The 16,277-nt window shown below is 37.0% G+C and overlaps 1 protein-coding gene across 1 annotated transcript in view; it reads right to left on the bottom strand.

Moving 5' to 3' along the window:
- Positions 1 to 16,277, bottom strand: part of LOC136797907 (fibrocystin-L-like) — a 55,764-nt gene that overhangs the window by 27,730 nt on the left and 11,757 nt on the right. Inside the window, exons 16-34 of the mRNA XM_067054489.1 lie at positions 15,580 to 15,797; positions 15,197 to 15,279; positions 14,124 to 14,852; positions 13,535 to 13,627; positions 12,558 to 12,748; positions 11,899 to 12,145; positions 11,394 to 11,484; positions 10,787 to 11,030; positions 9,262 to 9,559; positions 8,538 to 8,786; positions 8,078 to 8,142; positions 7,029 to 7,296; positions 4,601 to 6,634; positions 4,054 to 4,344; positions 3,350 to 3,498; positions 2,852 to 3,098; positions 1,845 to 2,132; positions 1,183 to 1,426; positions 135 to 329 (exon numbers count right to left, since the gene is read on the bottom strand). Coding sequence (XP_066910590.1) covers positions 135 to 329; positions 1,183 to 1,426; positions 1,845 to 2,132; positions 2,852 to 3,098; positions 3,350 to 3,498; positions 4,054 to 4,344; positions 4,601 to 6,634; positions 7,029 to 7,296; positions 8,078 to 8,142; positions 8,538 to 8,786; positions 9,262 to 9,559; positions 10,787 to 11,030; positions 11,394 to 11,484; positions 11,899 to 12,145; positions 12,558 to 12,748; positions 13,535 to 13,627; positions 14,124 to 14,852; positions 15,197 to 15,279; positions 15,580 to 15,797 — 6,224 coding nt within the window. The remainder of the gene's footprint in view (positions 1 to 134; positions 330 to 1,182; positions 1,427 to 1,844; positions 2,133 to 2,851; positions 3,099 to 3,349; positions 3,499 to 4,053; positions 4,345 to 4,600; positions 6,635 to 7,028; positions 7,297 to 8,077; positions 8,143 to 8,537; positions 8,787 to 9,261; positions 9,560 to 10,786; positions 11,031 to 11,393; positions 11,485 to 11,898; positions 12,146 to 12,557; positions 12,749 to 13,534; positions 13,628 to 14,123; positions 14,853 to 15,196; positions 15,280 to 15,579; positions 15,798 to 16,277) is intronic.

Below are 16,277 nucleotides of genomic sequence, written 5' to 3'. Positions count from 1 at the left end.
GCGTTTGTCAAAAATTGGTTACTGTAATTCTTTTGAATACCCATTGATTAAAATAACCCTTTTTCACGCGCCTTTTATTTTTATGCACGTTTTCTGAAAAGATATAAATCTAAACAGAATCTAAAATTTCGTACCTTACGGAACCACACTCTGTACATTCAGCGCCTCTCATGGAATTCCACGTAGTCAAAGAATGGAAATGAGCGGGTTCGTGTTCTCTTGAATTGCACGATCCGCCCTTCATTGGGTGGTAAATGGGGAACACCCATAATCCATAACGCCCGAAGGAATGGGCGGTGTTGTTCTTGAACTCTAACATTGGAACATTTCTATAATGAAAAAAAGAATTGTTAAAGATTTTATCAATTATAATATCGAAAATTGTGGCTGACAGATAAAGTTTTAAAAGTAAGTAGAGTTATGTCTCTTTAACTCGAACCCTTTATAACTCGAATGTTTTCTTAAATCGAACAAGGACTAGTCCCTTTAGTTAACAATGCATTCTAAACCTCCATGTCTCAAAATTCTTTAACTTTTTTTAGCTTTAAATTTGTGTTCCCTGTGCATGTTCGAGTTATAGACCACTCCACTATATGAGGATTTTAAATTGAACGTCAACGGCAAAATAAGATCTGTTAATAGATTCAGGTACTTGCCGGATGGACAAATTGACTTCTTTTCAAACAGCAATTTCAGCTGTTTTAGCAACTATGGCAGTAAATGGGCTTTTGATTAAAATTTTTTGATGAGTAACGTCAGGAATCGCGGGATAAAGTTTAAAAAATAAGGAGATCTTTAATTTATTGCCCGGCAGGAATCGCCGAAGAAAATACAGGAATGACACAGCTGATATAAACCAACGGTCATTAATTACCAACTATCAATACAGTGGAGTCTCGATAATTCGAACACTAAAAATTTCTTCGAGTTAAGGACATTTCGAGTTACGGAGTAGTGTTTATAGGGCATTGTTAATTGAAGGGACAGTAAAACTTGTTCATATTAAAGAGATATTCAATTATAGAGGTTCGAGTTAACCCAGCTGGCACACAACGTTGTTTCAACATCCATCTAACGTTATATGGACCCTGTGAACGTTAGATGAACGTTAGATGAACGTTAAAATAACGTTGTGTGCCAGCTGGAAAGATTTGAGAAGACTCAACTGTATCATTACTTTACCTCGGGCAGATGTTTCTATCAAAATTTGGTCCTTCAGGATGTTTAAACATTTGGTACCAGTAACCAAAATGGCTACCACCCGCGGCCGCGTTGTGACTAACAGTGTTGTTAGCGTTGGTGACCCAGTAAGCGGCCGGCGTGATATCTACATTCAAAGTGGAACTTGATGGTTTGACAAAGATGGCTAGATTGTAACGGACTACGTTCCCTGTTTCGATACCATCTTCCATGAAGTACGCGTTCCCTATGAAAAGAGATTTGATTGGTTAAAACTATTGGTTTTTCTCACGGAAGCCGACAATTCGAATATTTTTCTTTAGTTACAGCTAGCCTAGAAAACTAGGCTAAAGTTTCCTATTTTTTACCACTTGACCCATTTCTGACCAATCAGAAGCTTCCAAAAGTCAGTATTCCAAGGCAAACTTCAAAACACGTAAATATAAAAAATCTTTAAAGAACCGAAAACGCTACATTGCCGTAAGCCTTGGGAGCGTCTAAGTGAATGGCCTGCTTTGCTTTTTAGTTTTTCTATTTCTCACTGTTTAATTTATTTGGTGACGGCAAATAAATCATTGAAGTGAAAAATGAAATGAATGAATAAGTGCGGGCTTAGCTGACTAATTTAGTGAGTATTTTGAAAAACAGAAATTTTAGTGACTTACCTAGAATATCATAAATCACATTCCTTTCCACGACCAAGTTATGTACACCATGCATTGTGACCGCTCGATTGAAACTACGATGGATTGCACAGCCCTTCACATAGGAACCATGTACATCACCCTCCATATGGAAATGAATGGGGTAGCGGCCGAGGCGGAACGCTTGACCCGCATGGGTGATCTCAACGTGGTTGAAATGAGCAACAGCTAATCCTTGATCTTTCTTGTCGGAATGAATCATGATTTGAACACCAAATTGATCACTACCTCTTTCATCACCATATCGCCCTTTAAAGAAAATGGAAATCATTACAGAAAGTTTCGAATACAACTTACTGCGTTAACTTTAGGCTGACACCCATTAACCGATACTACCTGCGGTTAAGATTTGCGATTTAGACTCGACATTGACACATAAATACAGTCTCGGGGTTTACAAAATTAAGTCGAAGTTTCGAAGGCAATACACGGGTTGCAAAATCATATGTCAAAACATGTGATTACTCGAAAAAGTTCACGTAATTTTATTCCAATGTTACTTGCTTTATAACTTATAGCTGATAACTTTATTAGTGTCAATAAATTCGAACCAATCAGAAATAAATATCATGTAACAAGCACATATAAAATTTTCGAGTAAAAGCGTGGTTTGTCTTCAGAACTTTAATTTTGCAACCTGTGTATTGTGCCACGTAAATTATTTTATACAGAAGTATACCTAAAACAGTTCAAGCGCCTGTCACTAGCTTTTCAAAATAAGTGGCAAACCCTCTGTCCTTTTTGGGGTGTTTCCGTATAAAACAATACGTCATGAATACAGTGGAGTCCCTATAACTCGAACACGCACGCGGAACTGAAATTTTTTCGAGTTATGGAGATTGATTTGTAAGGTATTGTTAACAAAAGGGACGAGAAAATTTGTTCAAATTAAGGAGACATTTGAGTAAAAGAGGTCAGAGTTGTGGAAACTTCAGTGTACTGTATCACGAATAGAGTTATTAGCTTACCTTCAAAACAAGTCTGTGTTGCAAATTGGTCAGGATCAAATTCTTTGGGACATGCTTTGATTTCACCATTCCATTCATCATGAACTGATCCTTTCACCACCACGTTTCGTGACAGCAAACCAATCTCGGCTGCCGTCTCAATAGTGCGTCCAGCAATTGTTTGTGTTAAAGCGATGTGCTTATATTTTAATGGTGGATCGAATTTGATAGTTTTGCCGTTATCTTCAACGGCGGTGATTATTAAAACCTAAAGAAAAGTTGGAGTAATATAGTAGTGTTAATACTGTTTAAAAAATGGCGCATAAAATCCGATATAATCGCTGAATTTGATTGGTTCCTCTACACAATTCAGTCAAATTATAAACAAAGATTAAAACAGCCGATATATTTCAATTTGAAAGAACGTCGAAACGTGTGTTCCCTCCGCTGCAAATTCAGACGTTCCTAGGTAAGAACAAAACATTGATATATCATCGACCCCTATTAATATACACTAACCTCGTTTTCACGCATACTTTTACTGGTTGACGCAATAACAATCTCGTACCCAACCTCCCAATCGAGGACTGGTAAAGTAACTTCCATTTGAGTGGCTCCAACGTCTGCTGTTTTCGAAAGGCGTGTCCACGTGTTCAAGATGTGTTTGCCTGAAAAAGAAATTGTGGAAAGTGTTCTTACGAGACGGTTTTCTTTGTCATTAATCAAGCTCTTGTCAAGACGGCCGACTTTCTGTCCTGCGACTATTCTAATTGTTAGAGTAGATAAAAGTGGGTAGAAAGTTGGTAATTACAATCCGTGATAGAAAAATATAGAAAGAAGTCATTGTATTGACGTCAAAAGTGGGCAATGCATTGACTTTAAACAGCCAACTTTCTGCTAATTTAATTCTCAATTAGAATAGGCAGGATGAAAATTGAGCCGTCTAAACTAGGACTAAGACCACAACTGTTTTAACATGGTGTTTTATTCAGAATTACAAACATCGTGTTTCATCTCACTAGATAGGGAACTTTCTCCGTATCAAGAAGGTAAATAGATAAATAGAATAAATCGAATCTACGAAAAAGTAAATATGTTCAAAAGTCAGTGGAAGTTTGTCCAAGTCTTACTTATAAGTTCGAAATGTATAACATACATAATAGTGTTCTCTATAAGGGTATAATCACACTACATTTTACATAAATTTCGAAAAAGAACTTTACCGTGTAAACCGAGATATCCAGTTCTCAAAGACAGCGATTTAGCACCATAAACCGGTAACTCTGTTGACCTCACATGTCCATGAAGTGTAATCTCAGCCTTATGTTCAAAAGGTTGTTCCTCGGTACCGACTTGTAGTGAGCCGTTATTAACGATAAGGATGTGTTTAGACTGTAAATGAATATCTTTGCGATCAAAGATAAGATGACCGCCTTTGATGAGAAGCATGGAGAGAACAGGTGTGTCTGTATCTAACAACATTGTCTGGCCTTCTTCGATCACTACCATGTCATCTAGAAAGCGAGAAAAAAACCGTGGTAAATTAATTTAGTGTTTTAACTATCTTGCACTTACAGACAAAAAAATGGTAACAAAATAGATCAAAATTAAACTTAGCAAATCTAGCCTGGTATAAAATGTCATTAAAGCATTGCCAATCTTATGAGTTTACCATGCCCATATTTTAACATTAGATAAGCAAAGAATAATAGCCAGCTGTACTTTTTGAACATTTGGTGAATTAATTGTAAAGAACAACTATGATTTTACCTTCTTTGGGCGGGTCGTTTCCGCCCCAAGACCATTTGCTTGACCATAGATCAATATAATCAAATTTCTTCTCCGATGGTATCGAGCGCCCAAATCCTTCAAAACTCAATTCCAGATCAATGCCCATTGCAGTCTTGTTGGATTCACCTGTCTTGCATTTGATCTCCGTTGTAGTAATGGGCGGTTGGATTTGACAAGGAACGCCGGCGATTAGCACTGAGGCGGTGGCGGTAGTTTGAAAATTCTGACCCGTAATACGGATATCAACGCCACCACCCGTTCCGCTACGGTTTGGTACGATTTCCGTAATCTTGGTTGTGAGGCTAGGTTTGTAAGTATAAGCTCCGGTAAGCTCCTTGGTCTCTCCTCCTTGTTGGATCTTGATGTCACATGGTACATCAGAGGACACTCCCTCGTATTGCTCATACAAAGGTGATACAAATTCAAGCTTCTGTTCAGTTGGAGCTCCCTTGATTTCAGCGTTCTCTCCACAAATAGTCACAACGGTGGAGCTCGAAAAACCACGCCCATCTAAGGAGATTGTTAACCCTCCTCCTAAGCCGCTTTGAAATGTTCCTGGATCATTGACATCCAAATTGTAAACAAAAGATTTATCACTATTCGCATTACCATAACCCTTAAGATGCATTTTCAAGTTTACGGTGCCACCTTGGTGTGGACTAAGTATACAAATAATTTGTGTTTTAGTCATAGTTTGAACATCACAGTTGGCCGATCCTACTTGAATATCATAATCAGCTTTTACACCTTCGAAGTTGCTACCATCCAAAGTTAGCGTATCACCACCCACTCCTTTAGTAGGTGAAATTGACGTAATCGTTGGACTTTTGGCTTGATCATACGTGTATTTTACAGACCCGGGATAAGATTTCGCCCCAACGAGAACAGAAACTGTCTGATCGCTTGCAGAGCCGGAAGGCGTGACACAATCTATTTGTACTTCACTGATTGATGAGCATTCCGCAAAATTGTTTCCAACCTTTACTTTAGTATTTTCTGGAACGAAACCGTTGCCACGAACAACGATAGCTTGGTTACCATGGATACTACCAGATGATGGACTCACACTATCGATTTTACCTTGGACAATCACAGTACCATTTGTAAGAGTTTTATTCAAGTAAGCATGACCAAGGACCCCAACTGAAACTACAACTTGTTGTTTTCCCTCTACAAGGGCTGGAATCTCAGCTTTAAGGTCTGGGGACGAATAATCGGTGACTTTAGCCTCTTTACCACCTACTTTGACTTTAAAATCATCTTTCGTAGAACCAATTGGAGCACCGGCTAGTGTGATAGTCATTATCGAGCCTGTGGTATCATATTCCTTTGGAGAAACGTTTGTTAAGATAGTGGTTAGATCTTTCTTATAGGTGAATTTAGTGTCTGCCATGTTTCCAAGGCTTTGGTCCCAAGCGTTGTAAGCTGAGTCTTTGACACGAAGATGCTTCTCTAAATCATCAGAAAAGTCCAGTTCTGGAGTTATGATATTCATTTCTGTGTAGGATTGGCTGATAATGGTGACTGGGTGTTCTTCATTAGTTAAAATGTCCATCAAATTAGATTTAAGTGTACCGACATCCAATCCAAAACCATGGATTTTAACAAGCGTTCCTCCACCAAAAGATCCAACTGCTGGTTCAATGCTGGTCAAAGATTGTTGGAAAATAACAGCTGATTTATAGCTGTCAATAATGTTTACAAAAGCTTTTCCTTTACCAGTAACCGACATTGAAACTTTCAACCAAGTGTTCATAGAAGGTTTTTGCGAGGTATCCATTTTACATGTAACCATAGTTTCCGTTGATTGTTCAGCTATACAATCGAATCCACCAAACTTGATGAGATTTTCTGTATTGGATCCACTGAAATGAGAACCTTCGATTGTGATTGTGTTTTGAACGACGCCTCTAATCTCGTCAACCTCGTGATCCATTTTGAGAGAGTTGATGGTCGGTGTTTTTTGAGACAAGAATTCAAACGATAAAGAATCTGAACTTGGAGCAGTGACACCTAAAAGTAGATAAAAGAAAGGTTTTTACTAGAGAAGAGTCGTACATAATCAGTGTAATAAAGTAATATGGGCATTACAAGGTATGATGATACGATAATTGTTGTTACGAGATAATATCAGTTACACTGCAATTTTTCCATGCCATTATTTTTTGCTTGCTTTCTATTATGTCATAATTAGAAGTGTAGCATAGATTTTTGGACGAGCTCCATTGTTTCCGATCGGAATTTGGACATTTAAGAATGAATTTCCGACGAAGAAAAGCTTTCAAAAAATTTAATGTTCTTTTTTACCTCGGACATGCAGAAATTATATGGCTTTCCATTGATAACGTTCGACCGTCATAAACAGTGACAAAAACGAAAATAAAATGTAATGAAACAAATTGCGTACCATCTATCTTAACAGTTACGTCAACCATTCGATCTTCTTTCGCGTACACTTCAATTTTCCCACCAAAAGCAAGTTTAAAATCATCCTTTTGAGCGACAATGCCACTGGTAAAGTAGTAGGTACCAGGTACGTCAAACCGATGAGTACAATCACCTGATTTGACCTGAGCACAGATCATGTCTTTCTCAAGAAATTCAAGCGCATCGGATGATTGCGTTAGGTAAATTCCAATCTTGTTGGGTGAAAGTGGGTTTGAAGTCCAGCTCCACTGAAAAAGATAAGTACAAAATATATTGAAAATATATTATTACATAACCAAAAAGCTTCGAAAGAAATAAAAAATTTTCATGAATTTTTAAACTTTTGTTTTAATACAATATTGAAAATAGAACTGGACATCTAGGCTTGTACATTTTAATGATTGTATTAACATGAAACTGAAAGTACTGTGAAGCAAATTGTGTATTTTTTCTGAAATTTGTATCATTTTCTAGTAGAGCACTCTTGAAGCATCGCTTAACCTTTAATACATATATTGAAAATAGATGAACTTAATGTAAACTGAAGTAGAAAAAGTTTAAAAGATTGATTCAACGTTTTGTAGTATGGGGCAAACCCTTGCCTTGGGACCTGTGGCATCTTTCATTGGACGCATTATCTTATCGTATCATGATGGTTCGAAAGTACTATGAAATTTTGAAAAAGGGCCCGTAAATAAGGCCTGGCAAAAGTCTTTATGGCCAATAAACTGAGGTTATATGTAATACTCCTACCCACCAATAAAGGTTTAAAAAATTTATCATTTTTCAAAGTCGAATTCAATATAACGAAAACGATCGATACCATTTGAAAGAGCATGAAATTCTGAGCAAAAATGTACAAGGATCCTAATATAGATGTTATGGACGTTAAATGAACATTCATTTGACATCTTGTGTCGGCGTGGTTGCAATTACATATCATCGAATAAAAAGTTTGAATAAAAGGAAGTATCATATCAGAGGGATTATAAACTTCTGCGAAATTAAAAATTAGCCTGTGATCTCTACCTTCATTTCATCTCCGGCCTGGATTTCGATCAGATTTTCACTCCATGCGTATCCAAGTCCAAATTCTATGGAAAATAATACAAAAGGATTCCTGATAAAAAGAAAGCTAATATAAAGCAATAAGAAGATAGCATACGAAGCGATGACCGAGTGGACTAAGGCATCAGCGCCTCAAACCAGGGGTTCGATGTTCGAACCCCTGCCAATGTTCCGTTCAGTTCATAGATAGCCGAGCCAGCTGGCCGTTGACCCCGTGAAAACAATAGAAAGACTGCCTAAAAGTCCTAGGTTACTGGGCTATCCACGTTAAATATCGACTCTATCTATCTATCTATCTATAAGAAGGGTCGTTTGTTAGGGAAAATTTGTTTGCAAAAAGAACAAGGAATAACAAGCTTTTATTTTACAAAAGTATTTTTCTTTATATCAGACACATTAAAGATCACAAAAGAAATCGTACCTCTGTGTCTGCCGTTGTTATCAATAGCTGTTGTTTTCGCTAACGACGGTGATTCAATCACAATTTCTGAATCACTGGTTGAAAAGATATTCGTTGCAGGAATATCGCCAAACATTACCGATACTTTTTCCGGATTTGTTCCGAATCCTGATCCGGTGATTTTAATACGGGAACCACCGGCAAGAGATCCGGAATTGATGTCCATTGTTGTGACCGATAACTCAGTTGTGATTGAACTCAAAGAAGTACCTAAAGACGAAAATGGGAACCAAAATAAATCTCAAATCAGTCAGATATCGTAAAAATCGCAAGGTATATTTTGATATCAAACCTTGCACACATAGACCTTTACTTGAATTACGTCACGAATATCACTTGCCCCGTATTCAAACAATTACCATGGTGATTATATCCCTTGAGATATTAAATCATTTTTTTATGAATAGAAGGTAGTTGAAAAAAAATCCGCTGGGAGTTAATCACCTTGGCAATAATTTCAAAACGAGGCAAGTGATGTTCGTGGCGTAATTTATGAAAAGGTCTATTGTATTATTAAAAATTAACGGATAAGAAACTTTGATCCAGAAAATCACATCTCTCTCATTTAATCTAACTGTAATTTAAAAAACGATTTTCAGCCTCGTTTTGCCGCTAAAACCCGTCCCGAAAACCCGAAAATTAAAATTCTTGAAAAAAATGAACCTTTTAACAAAGTGAAGCATACCTTTATCTTTTACATGGACAAGCACAGTGACCTTGCCAATGATGGTAATGCGTGGCAATGTGCATCGAATTTCATCTTGAGTTAAAGATTGAATTTCACACCTCGGACCAAAAGGATCAATAATATGAACTTCAGTTTCCTTCATGTCATCTTTTAGATTGGACCCTTTGATTACAATATCGACGCCGCCGTAAACAGGGAGGCCAGTGTCAGGGGTTATGGATGTGATGGCAACATTTTGACTTGAATCAGCTGTGAATTTCTCGGTGGTTGTGTATGTATGGTCACCATTAGTGATCTAAAACAGAATTAAATAAAATAATTAGGCTCCAAAATCGTACAACTTGGTAGGGAGGAAGCAGATTGAGACTGAGACTGAGACAATTGCGTTTAGGTTTTGGCATTGAAATATTTGGCTAACCCATAATCAGTTTTAGGGAAAAATTAGTCCCGTTGCTTGTGATAAACTAGACGATCCTATCGTCTACACAAGATCACTAAAAAAGGGAATAGTTTAGGAGAGGCGTGATAAATTCAGTAAGCAGTGGCGGAAATGTTTACAATGTTCCAAAACTCTACCGCCACTTTTTCCCGTAAACCGCCCTGACGCCCTAACTCTTTCCTGCGTTCACTGACCTCTAAACAAACGATAGCATCGTCTTGTGATAAACTAACATAAACTAGAAAAGGGTTACCGGCAACCAATATCTGTAGGGCGGGAGGGTGGTAAAATTCTTCTTCTTGACTTGTACGCCTCCATCTTGGATCTCAGAAGTGCTTTAAGAGTATAGCCAATATCGTACGGAACCAAAGAACAGTAGCACTAAAATGGCGGGACGCCCAGGTGGGCCACGTCGGGCGGATGCTATGTCGACGTCATGTTTCTTTAATTTTGTTTTTAGGAACCCTATTTTATTTTGGGGAAGCCGATTTTTTATGGAGAAAAAAAAATAACTTCAAACGGCGAATTCAAAAATCTTCAGATAAATAAAGCTGCCAGCTAAATATTCACAAAGTGTCGATATTATCATGTTTCCCCCGATTAAGTTTTATATCCAACAGAGTTAAGTAAATTTACATTGACTAGGTAGATTTTAATTTCCCCTCGATAAACCTTTCCAGCACGCATAAATTTTTCAAATTTGAAAATTTTCAAAAGATTTTTGAGACTCTATCTAACAGTGGTTCATAAACCTTTGAATTAAGTAACCGGACTGGATTTATATTACAATGTGATAAATGGGCTGTTCCATTAAAAATCATAAAGGGGTGGACGAACCTTTTCATGTCAGAAATGTTTTTTCTAAATACCTTAAACGTGACGATGGACAATTAAAATCAGTCTTTTACCCCCTAGAATTTTTAGAATAATTTTTTACCCCCTGAAAAAATGAAAACAGGCTCATGGAAATGTTCGTCCACCCCTTGTATGGATATAAAATTAAACGGCCCAATTAAGCTCTTAAAAACAATAGTATACACACCATTCGGTTCTGAAGGGTTCAAAGTTTTTTTATACACTTACGGTCAACTGATATTCCGCATCTGGCATCGAGTTCGTTGTTACCATCAACTGCCCTTCGTCGACACGTCTAACTGCTAATACATAAACGTCATCGGCGTTCCGACGTTTGCGTGACGTTGATGACGTCACTTTTGTGAAAGTTGCCGTGATGTTTTCTTCTTTATCAAAATTGCCTTTTACGGTAATTTGTGCACCGGCCGCGGCACCGCTTTTAGGCTCCATAGAACTGACTTCTAATTCGTAGCTATAAAGTGAGAAAAAAGACATTGTATACAGGAATTTTTTTGTTGGGTACATAAAAAATACACATCTGTAAAAAAAAAAACAGATCATTAACCCCTAGAAAAGCCAAAAATGTAATTTTCCATTTCACCCGTCTTCCATCATTTGGTCATATCCTGAAACCACTTCATTTTCCAAAAATATGTCGGTTGCAATTAGGTTGCAGGGCATCCCAACAGTAACAAGGTTTCTGACCAAAAATGATTTTTTTTTTTTAACCCCTAATGGATCGTTGACCGTTTAAATTAAGGTAGTAGATATGATGTATTAGGGCGATAATTCTTATTCTAAAAAAATTATGGCGTTTTAAGACAAAAAAATTTACTTGAAAAGGATGGGTTCTCCATTCGATGTTTTGGCTTTCCCTTTTCCATGGACATTGACCACTACTGGTTTATTTCCTGCGGGCGATGTACCTGAAAATTATGATAATAATAAAAGCTATTAAAAATTTAGAAAATTGGAGAGATAGACAGTAAGGGCCAGCCACATCCCCATGCGTTTCAAGCACTGGATTTTCGTGGCCAGCAAACATCTAAAGCCGATACTTAAGGACAAAATCACCGAGATTGTTAGAGAGTTGTTGCTAGGTATTTGACAAAGGATGCTTCAAGGGAAATTATACGTTATATAGGAAAGTTTTAAGAAAAAATCCTTTATCCGTTTGCGCACTCGTTTCTTATGAAACTCACTAAAGCTCTATTTAAGAATAGTTTCTCTTGTCACCTATAAGTATCGCTTATGGATAGAAAAATCTAACATATCGGAATCTTTAAGATTGATGATCTGACTAAGTTCCGCGTGTCTCAACTGAAGAGTTTTAACAATACCTGGACGGCACTTGATTTCAGTTTCGGTAGCCGTAGTAATCATGCATTTCACACCACCAATTGTGACGTCATTCTTATCGGCACCGGCTAAACAACCAGTACACGAAATGGTAACTTCTTGACTTGCTTCACCACCCTTTCCAGTCTTGGGCGTGATTGAGCTGATAGTGGGCGTAAGGGCGTCAGAATATTCGAAAGAACAATCACCCTTGCATACACTCACAATATCATTGATGGAAACAACAACCTAGAAATTGAAATGGAGCCGAGATCAATATTGGGCTCATTCCCTATAAACAAAATATCATGCCTAACCAATGCTAACCAGACTCTATTTTATACTCTTATACACAAGGCAACCCTTGTGCCAGACCCTAAACGAAAAGTGGTTGAAAGCGATTTTAAAAAGTTCGAATGGCTGCAATGTGTGTAGCTATTACATTGTAATAGACACAGATGTAGAGTTTGATTCGACCATAGCATTCTAAATCTACAATGCAGTGTCTTCAAATCTTTTTAGAAAATTAAATCCCATAAAAATCGACGTCCTGCACGCTTGCTAGGCCTGTAGATTTAGAACGCCATGGATTCAACCCTTTTAAAGCCTGAACCTTACCTTGTCTAAAGAAGTGAATTAAAGAAAACTAAAAAAAAATCACCTGAGGTTTTGTTTCAGCTGTTTGTAAAAACTCTCCAGTCAACGGCCCGAATAACATGCCGCCATCTTGAATGGTCTTGACACCTTTTTCCATTTCCAACCCTGCTAACGTACTATTGATGATCTCTAACTGCTGTTTGTTTCCACCGACGGTGTAGAAAGTGATGTCCCAACTGTAGCCCGAGCATGTACCTATGAATAAGAAAGCATTATAGACACTAAGCTTTATATCTCTGCGATCGAGACGCAAAAGTTCCAATCTCAAAATAGTGTCTTGAGAAAACTAAAGACTTAATTACTTTACTTTGCTGAAAATTTTGGGATTCGCCTTTTTCTCTCGTAAATAAGATCCTTCCACACTGCAAGAAATGCAAAATGCAAAATTTTGAGTTAGCAAAGTAAAAAGAGTCTCAGTTTTCTCAGAAATGTTTTTAATTGGTTTTGGAGTGCAATTTTTTATATTGAATTTTGAGTGGGTATGAAATCAAAATCAGTCTCCCACTAAGTCTGAAATTTTAGGGTATTTTTACCACAGGGGACGAAATTTTGGCCAAATTTTCCAGTGGGTCTGGGGTTTCGCGGGTCTGTGAACTAATACGACAACTGATGATGGTGTAAGCTCAAAAGCTTTTTATCATGCTCAAATGAATATATTTCCATTTGGAAAAAAAACTAAAATTGCAATAATTCCATCAACAATATTTTGAATCGATAGCCTCAATATTGGCCAAGAGTGCACTGATTAATGGTTTTCAAACAAGAGATAAAGAGACAACGCGTACAATCAACTCTCTCTAATTCCAACCTCTATTCGAATATTCGAATCTTTCTATAATTCAAACTGAACCATTGGTCCTCTCAGCTGGAAATTAGTATAAAATAATTTCTGTGTTTCGAATGTTTCTCTAATTCGAAGAAAATTTTTTTTGTCCCTTGAAGATCGAATTAGAGAGAGTCAACTGTATATAACGAATATACCTTTCCGGACAACTTTGACGTGTCCGGTAATATGATGGAAAGCAAGTTCGACATGTTCTCTCATTTCTTCCTCGCTTACATCCGGCTTAATCCCTTGAGTAAAAAAAACACAACCAATCATTATTTTGAAACCATTTTGAAAGTTCTTAAAGTAAAATTTATGATAATAATAAAAGATGCTTTACAGATTTCTGTGAAATGTGTACATATTTTGGTGTTATATTTGTCATGATTTTTCTGATATTCCTTTTTCATTGATCGATAAATATTGAGATCTTTTATCCAAAGTGGAGTAGGTTTGCAGTAGCGTAGACAGGAGGGGCACAAAATTTGTGTAGGAAGAGCAGATTTTGATGACACTGTAATTATCCATTCATAATGTAAAAAGATAATTAGAGTGTCATAAAAATCTGCTTTCCTACTCAAATTTTGCGCCCCTCTTGTCTACGCTACTGGGTTTGAAATCTTACATGGGTTTTCACAACTCACGTTTTTCTCAAATTTTTCATTTTTTCAAAAAGAATTAGGGAAATCTTTTCTCAAAACTGTTCCGAGTTGCAAATAAAAAGATAATGAAAATTTTCCTTACTTCGACTGAAATGTTCTTCCCCGTTTTCGCCAGTGTATTTCAAAACAAAAGTGCCGGTGACCGGAGGGCTCGGATATTGTTGCTGTTGAATATCAATCGAACCAAGTTGGCCATCAGAATATATCACTGTATTTGGCTCCATCAACTCTGGACAATTTGGATCGGTCTCGTTTCGGCAGGTTGTTATAGTTACGTTGTAGAAGCAAGTATGGTTTAGATTGGAGCAATTCTTTGCCTCGCTCATTTTAGAACAGGTTGTAATATTCTCGTACACGCACTGTTGGGTAACTGATTGATCGAGACAAGTCATGTTTTGAACTGTACAGTTTTGTTTAGAAACTGTTTGGTTAAAGCAGGTCGTGTTTTGGCCTGTACAGTTTCGGCTTTCGACTGTCTGGTTAAGGCAAATTAAATTTTGTGCAGTACAATTATGTGTTTTTGTTATATTGTAGCAAGTTAATCGAGTTTCTGTTTCACAGGTTGACTTATCAAGGCATGTTACATTCATGGTGCAATTTCGTGTCTCGATTGCCTCAGAGCATGTAACATTTTTATCACAGTGTGCCTTGCTTTCTCCATCAAAATTACTATTCCAGTTATCAATTCTAATTCTTGGGACATCGAGACCGCATTCTGATGGATAAATGTCAACTTTGATTGACGTGTCGTCTTTGATGACGTCATACTTGTGAATCCAATACTTGCCAGGGGCTGGAGTTTTCTTCATAGCTAAAAGAATGACAATACAAATGATTCTCAGAGTAAATACATCTAAAAGTTCTGGAAGAATAGGAAGTCTTAAAGATTACCAAGTAACTTCTCAAAGTTTGCCATGAGAATTTCATTTTTTGAGAATCAATATAAAAAACAGTGTAAATTAAGTGTACTTCTGTTGAAACTATAAGAAATATTTGGAACGAGCCGTATTTTGGTCAGAGAGGAACTACAAGTATGTATAGGATCATAGCGTTACTGATGTTTTTAAGAAAACGAAAACCATTGTCAGCAAATTGTCAACAAAAATTTTGGTGAAATGATTCTAACTAACAATCTGGCACAACAATTCCACTTACGTATAGGAGGTTCTGACGTGATCCAAAACTCGTCCAAATAAATGGGATCAGTAGCGCCTGCATATTTCCTGAACTTCAAATACCTGAAGGAAAACAAGTAACATTTGTAGAATTTCATATGAATCATATTTAAAGAAAGGCCGTAAATCGAATTTTGCTTTCTCTGGGTCCATTTAAGTAGACTAGAAGAACTTTTTTACAAATCAAAGATCGTCATTTTGAGAAAAATAACCAAACTTGCTTTACTATCGGTCTAAGAAAAACTGAAAATCCAAATGTCGCACTATTATGCTTCAAGGGTTCTAATTATATGTTTCGAATTTTTATGCCGAATTTTAAAGGCTAAGAAAAAAAATTCAATCCGCAAAATAAAATATTTATACCTTATAGTGACATCACCTTGCCAATTCATTTTTTTCGTATCTCTCAGATATGCGTCAGCTTCAAACATCTGTTTTAAATCAAAACATTGCCAGTTTCCATCCTTCTTAGCCAAAGTATAAACTCGCGTATCTGTTCTTCGAGACTCATGATTCTCTCCTGTTTGGTAATTAACTTGTAATTCTAACTTCTCAATTGGACCAATATATGAGAAGCAGATCTGAAAACGATGAAAAAAATAATCAAAGAACATTTTTCTCATACAGCGATTTCGAAACCGAAAATGTCGGTGAGCCCAGATATGTCAAATTGCAACATAAAGAGGCAAATACACGTTCAAACCTAAAGTCGGTTTTCGGAAGTCCGGCCCGCGCATACCCGACATTCTCAAATCCTAGTAGCCCCCCTCTGGGTCAAAATTTATGTTCATTGCATCCCTTCGTGAGGTATTTCTAACAAAGAAGTCTACTGTATTTGGATTTGTCTCTTAAGTTTGAACTGAAACAAAACTTAGTAAATATTCTCAGTATTAAATTTATAGTTATAGACCATGTTCTGACGTTACTGTTCCGTTTGTCGCTCCGGTATGATTTTCGTTACGGACCGAGAGTGTTCATATTAGTTTCGGAACGTTTCAGAGCAAGAAAACGGAAGAGTTCCGTTCCGATAAAATAGTGGAGTGAAACTGTTTCGATCTGTG

Source organism: Clytia hemisphaerica, unplaced genomic scaffold, assembly GCF_902728285.1.
Source record: "Clytia hemisphaerica strain Z4C2 unplaced genomic scaffold, Clytia hemisphaerica genome assembly, whole genome shotgun sequence".
Taxonomy (NCBI): Eukaryota; Metazoa; Cnidaria; class Hydrozoa; order Leptothecata; family Clytiidae; genus Clytia; species Clytia hemisphaerica.
Note: the sequence above shows the minus strand (reverse complement) of the source record. Positions and strands in the feature narration are given on the sequence as shown.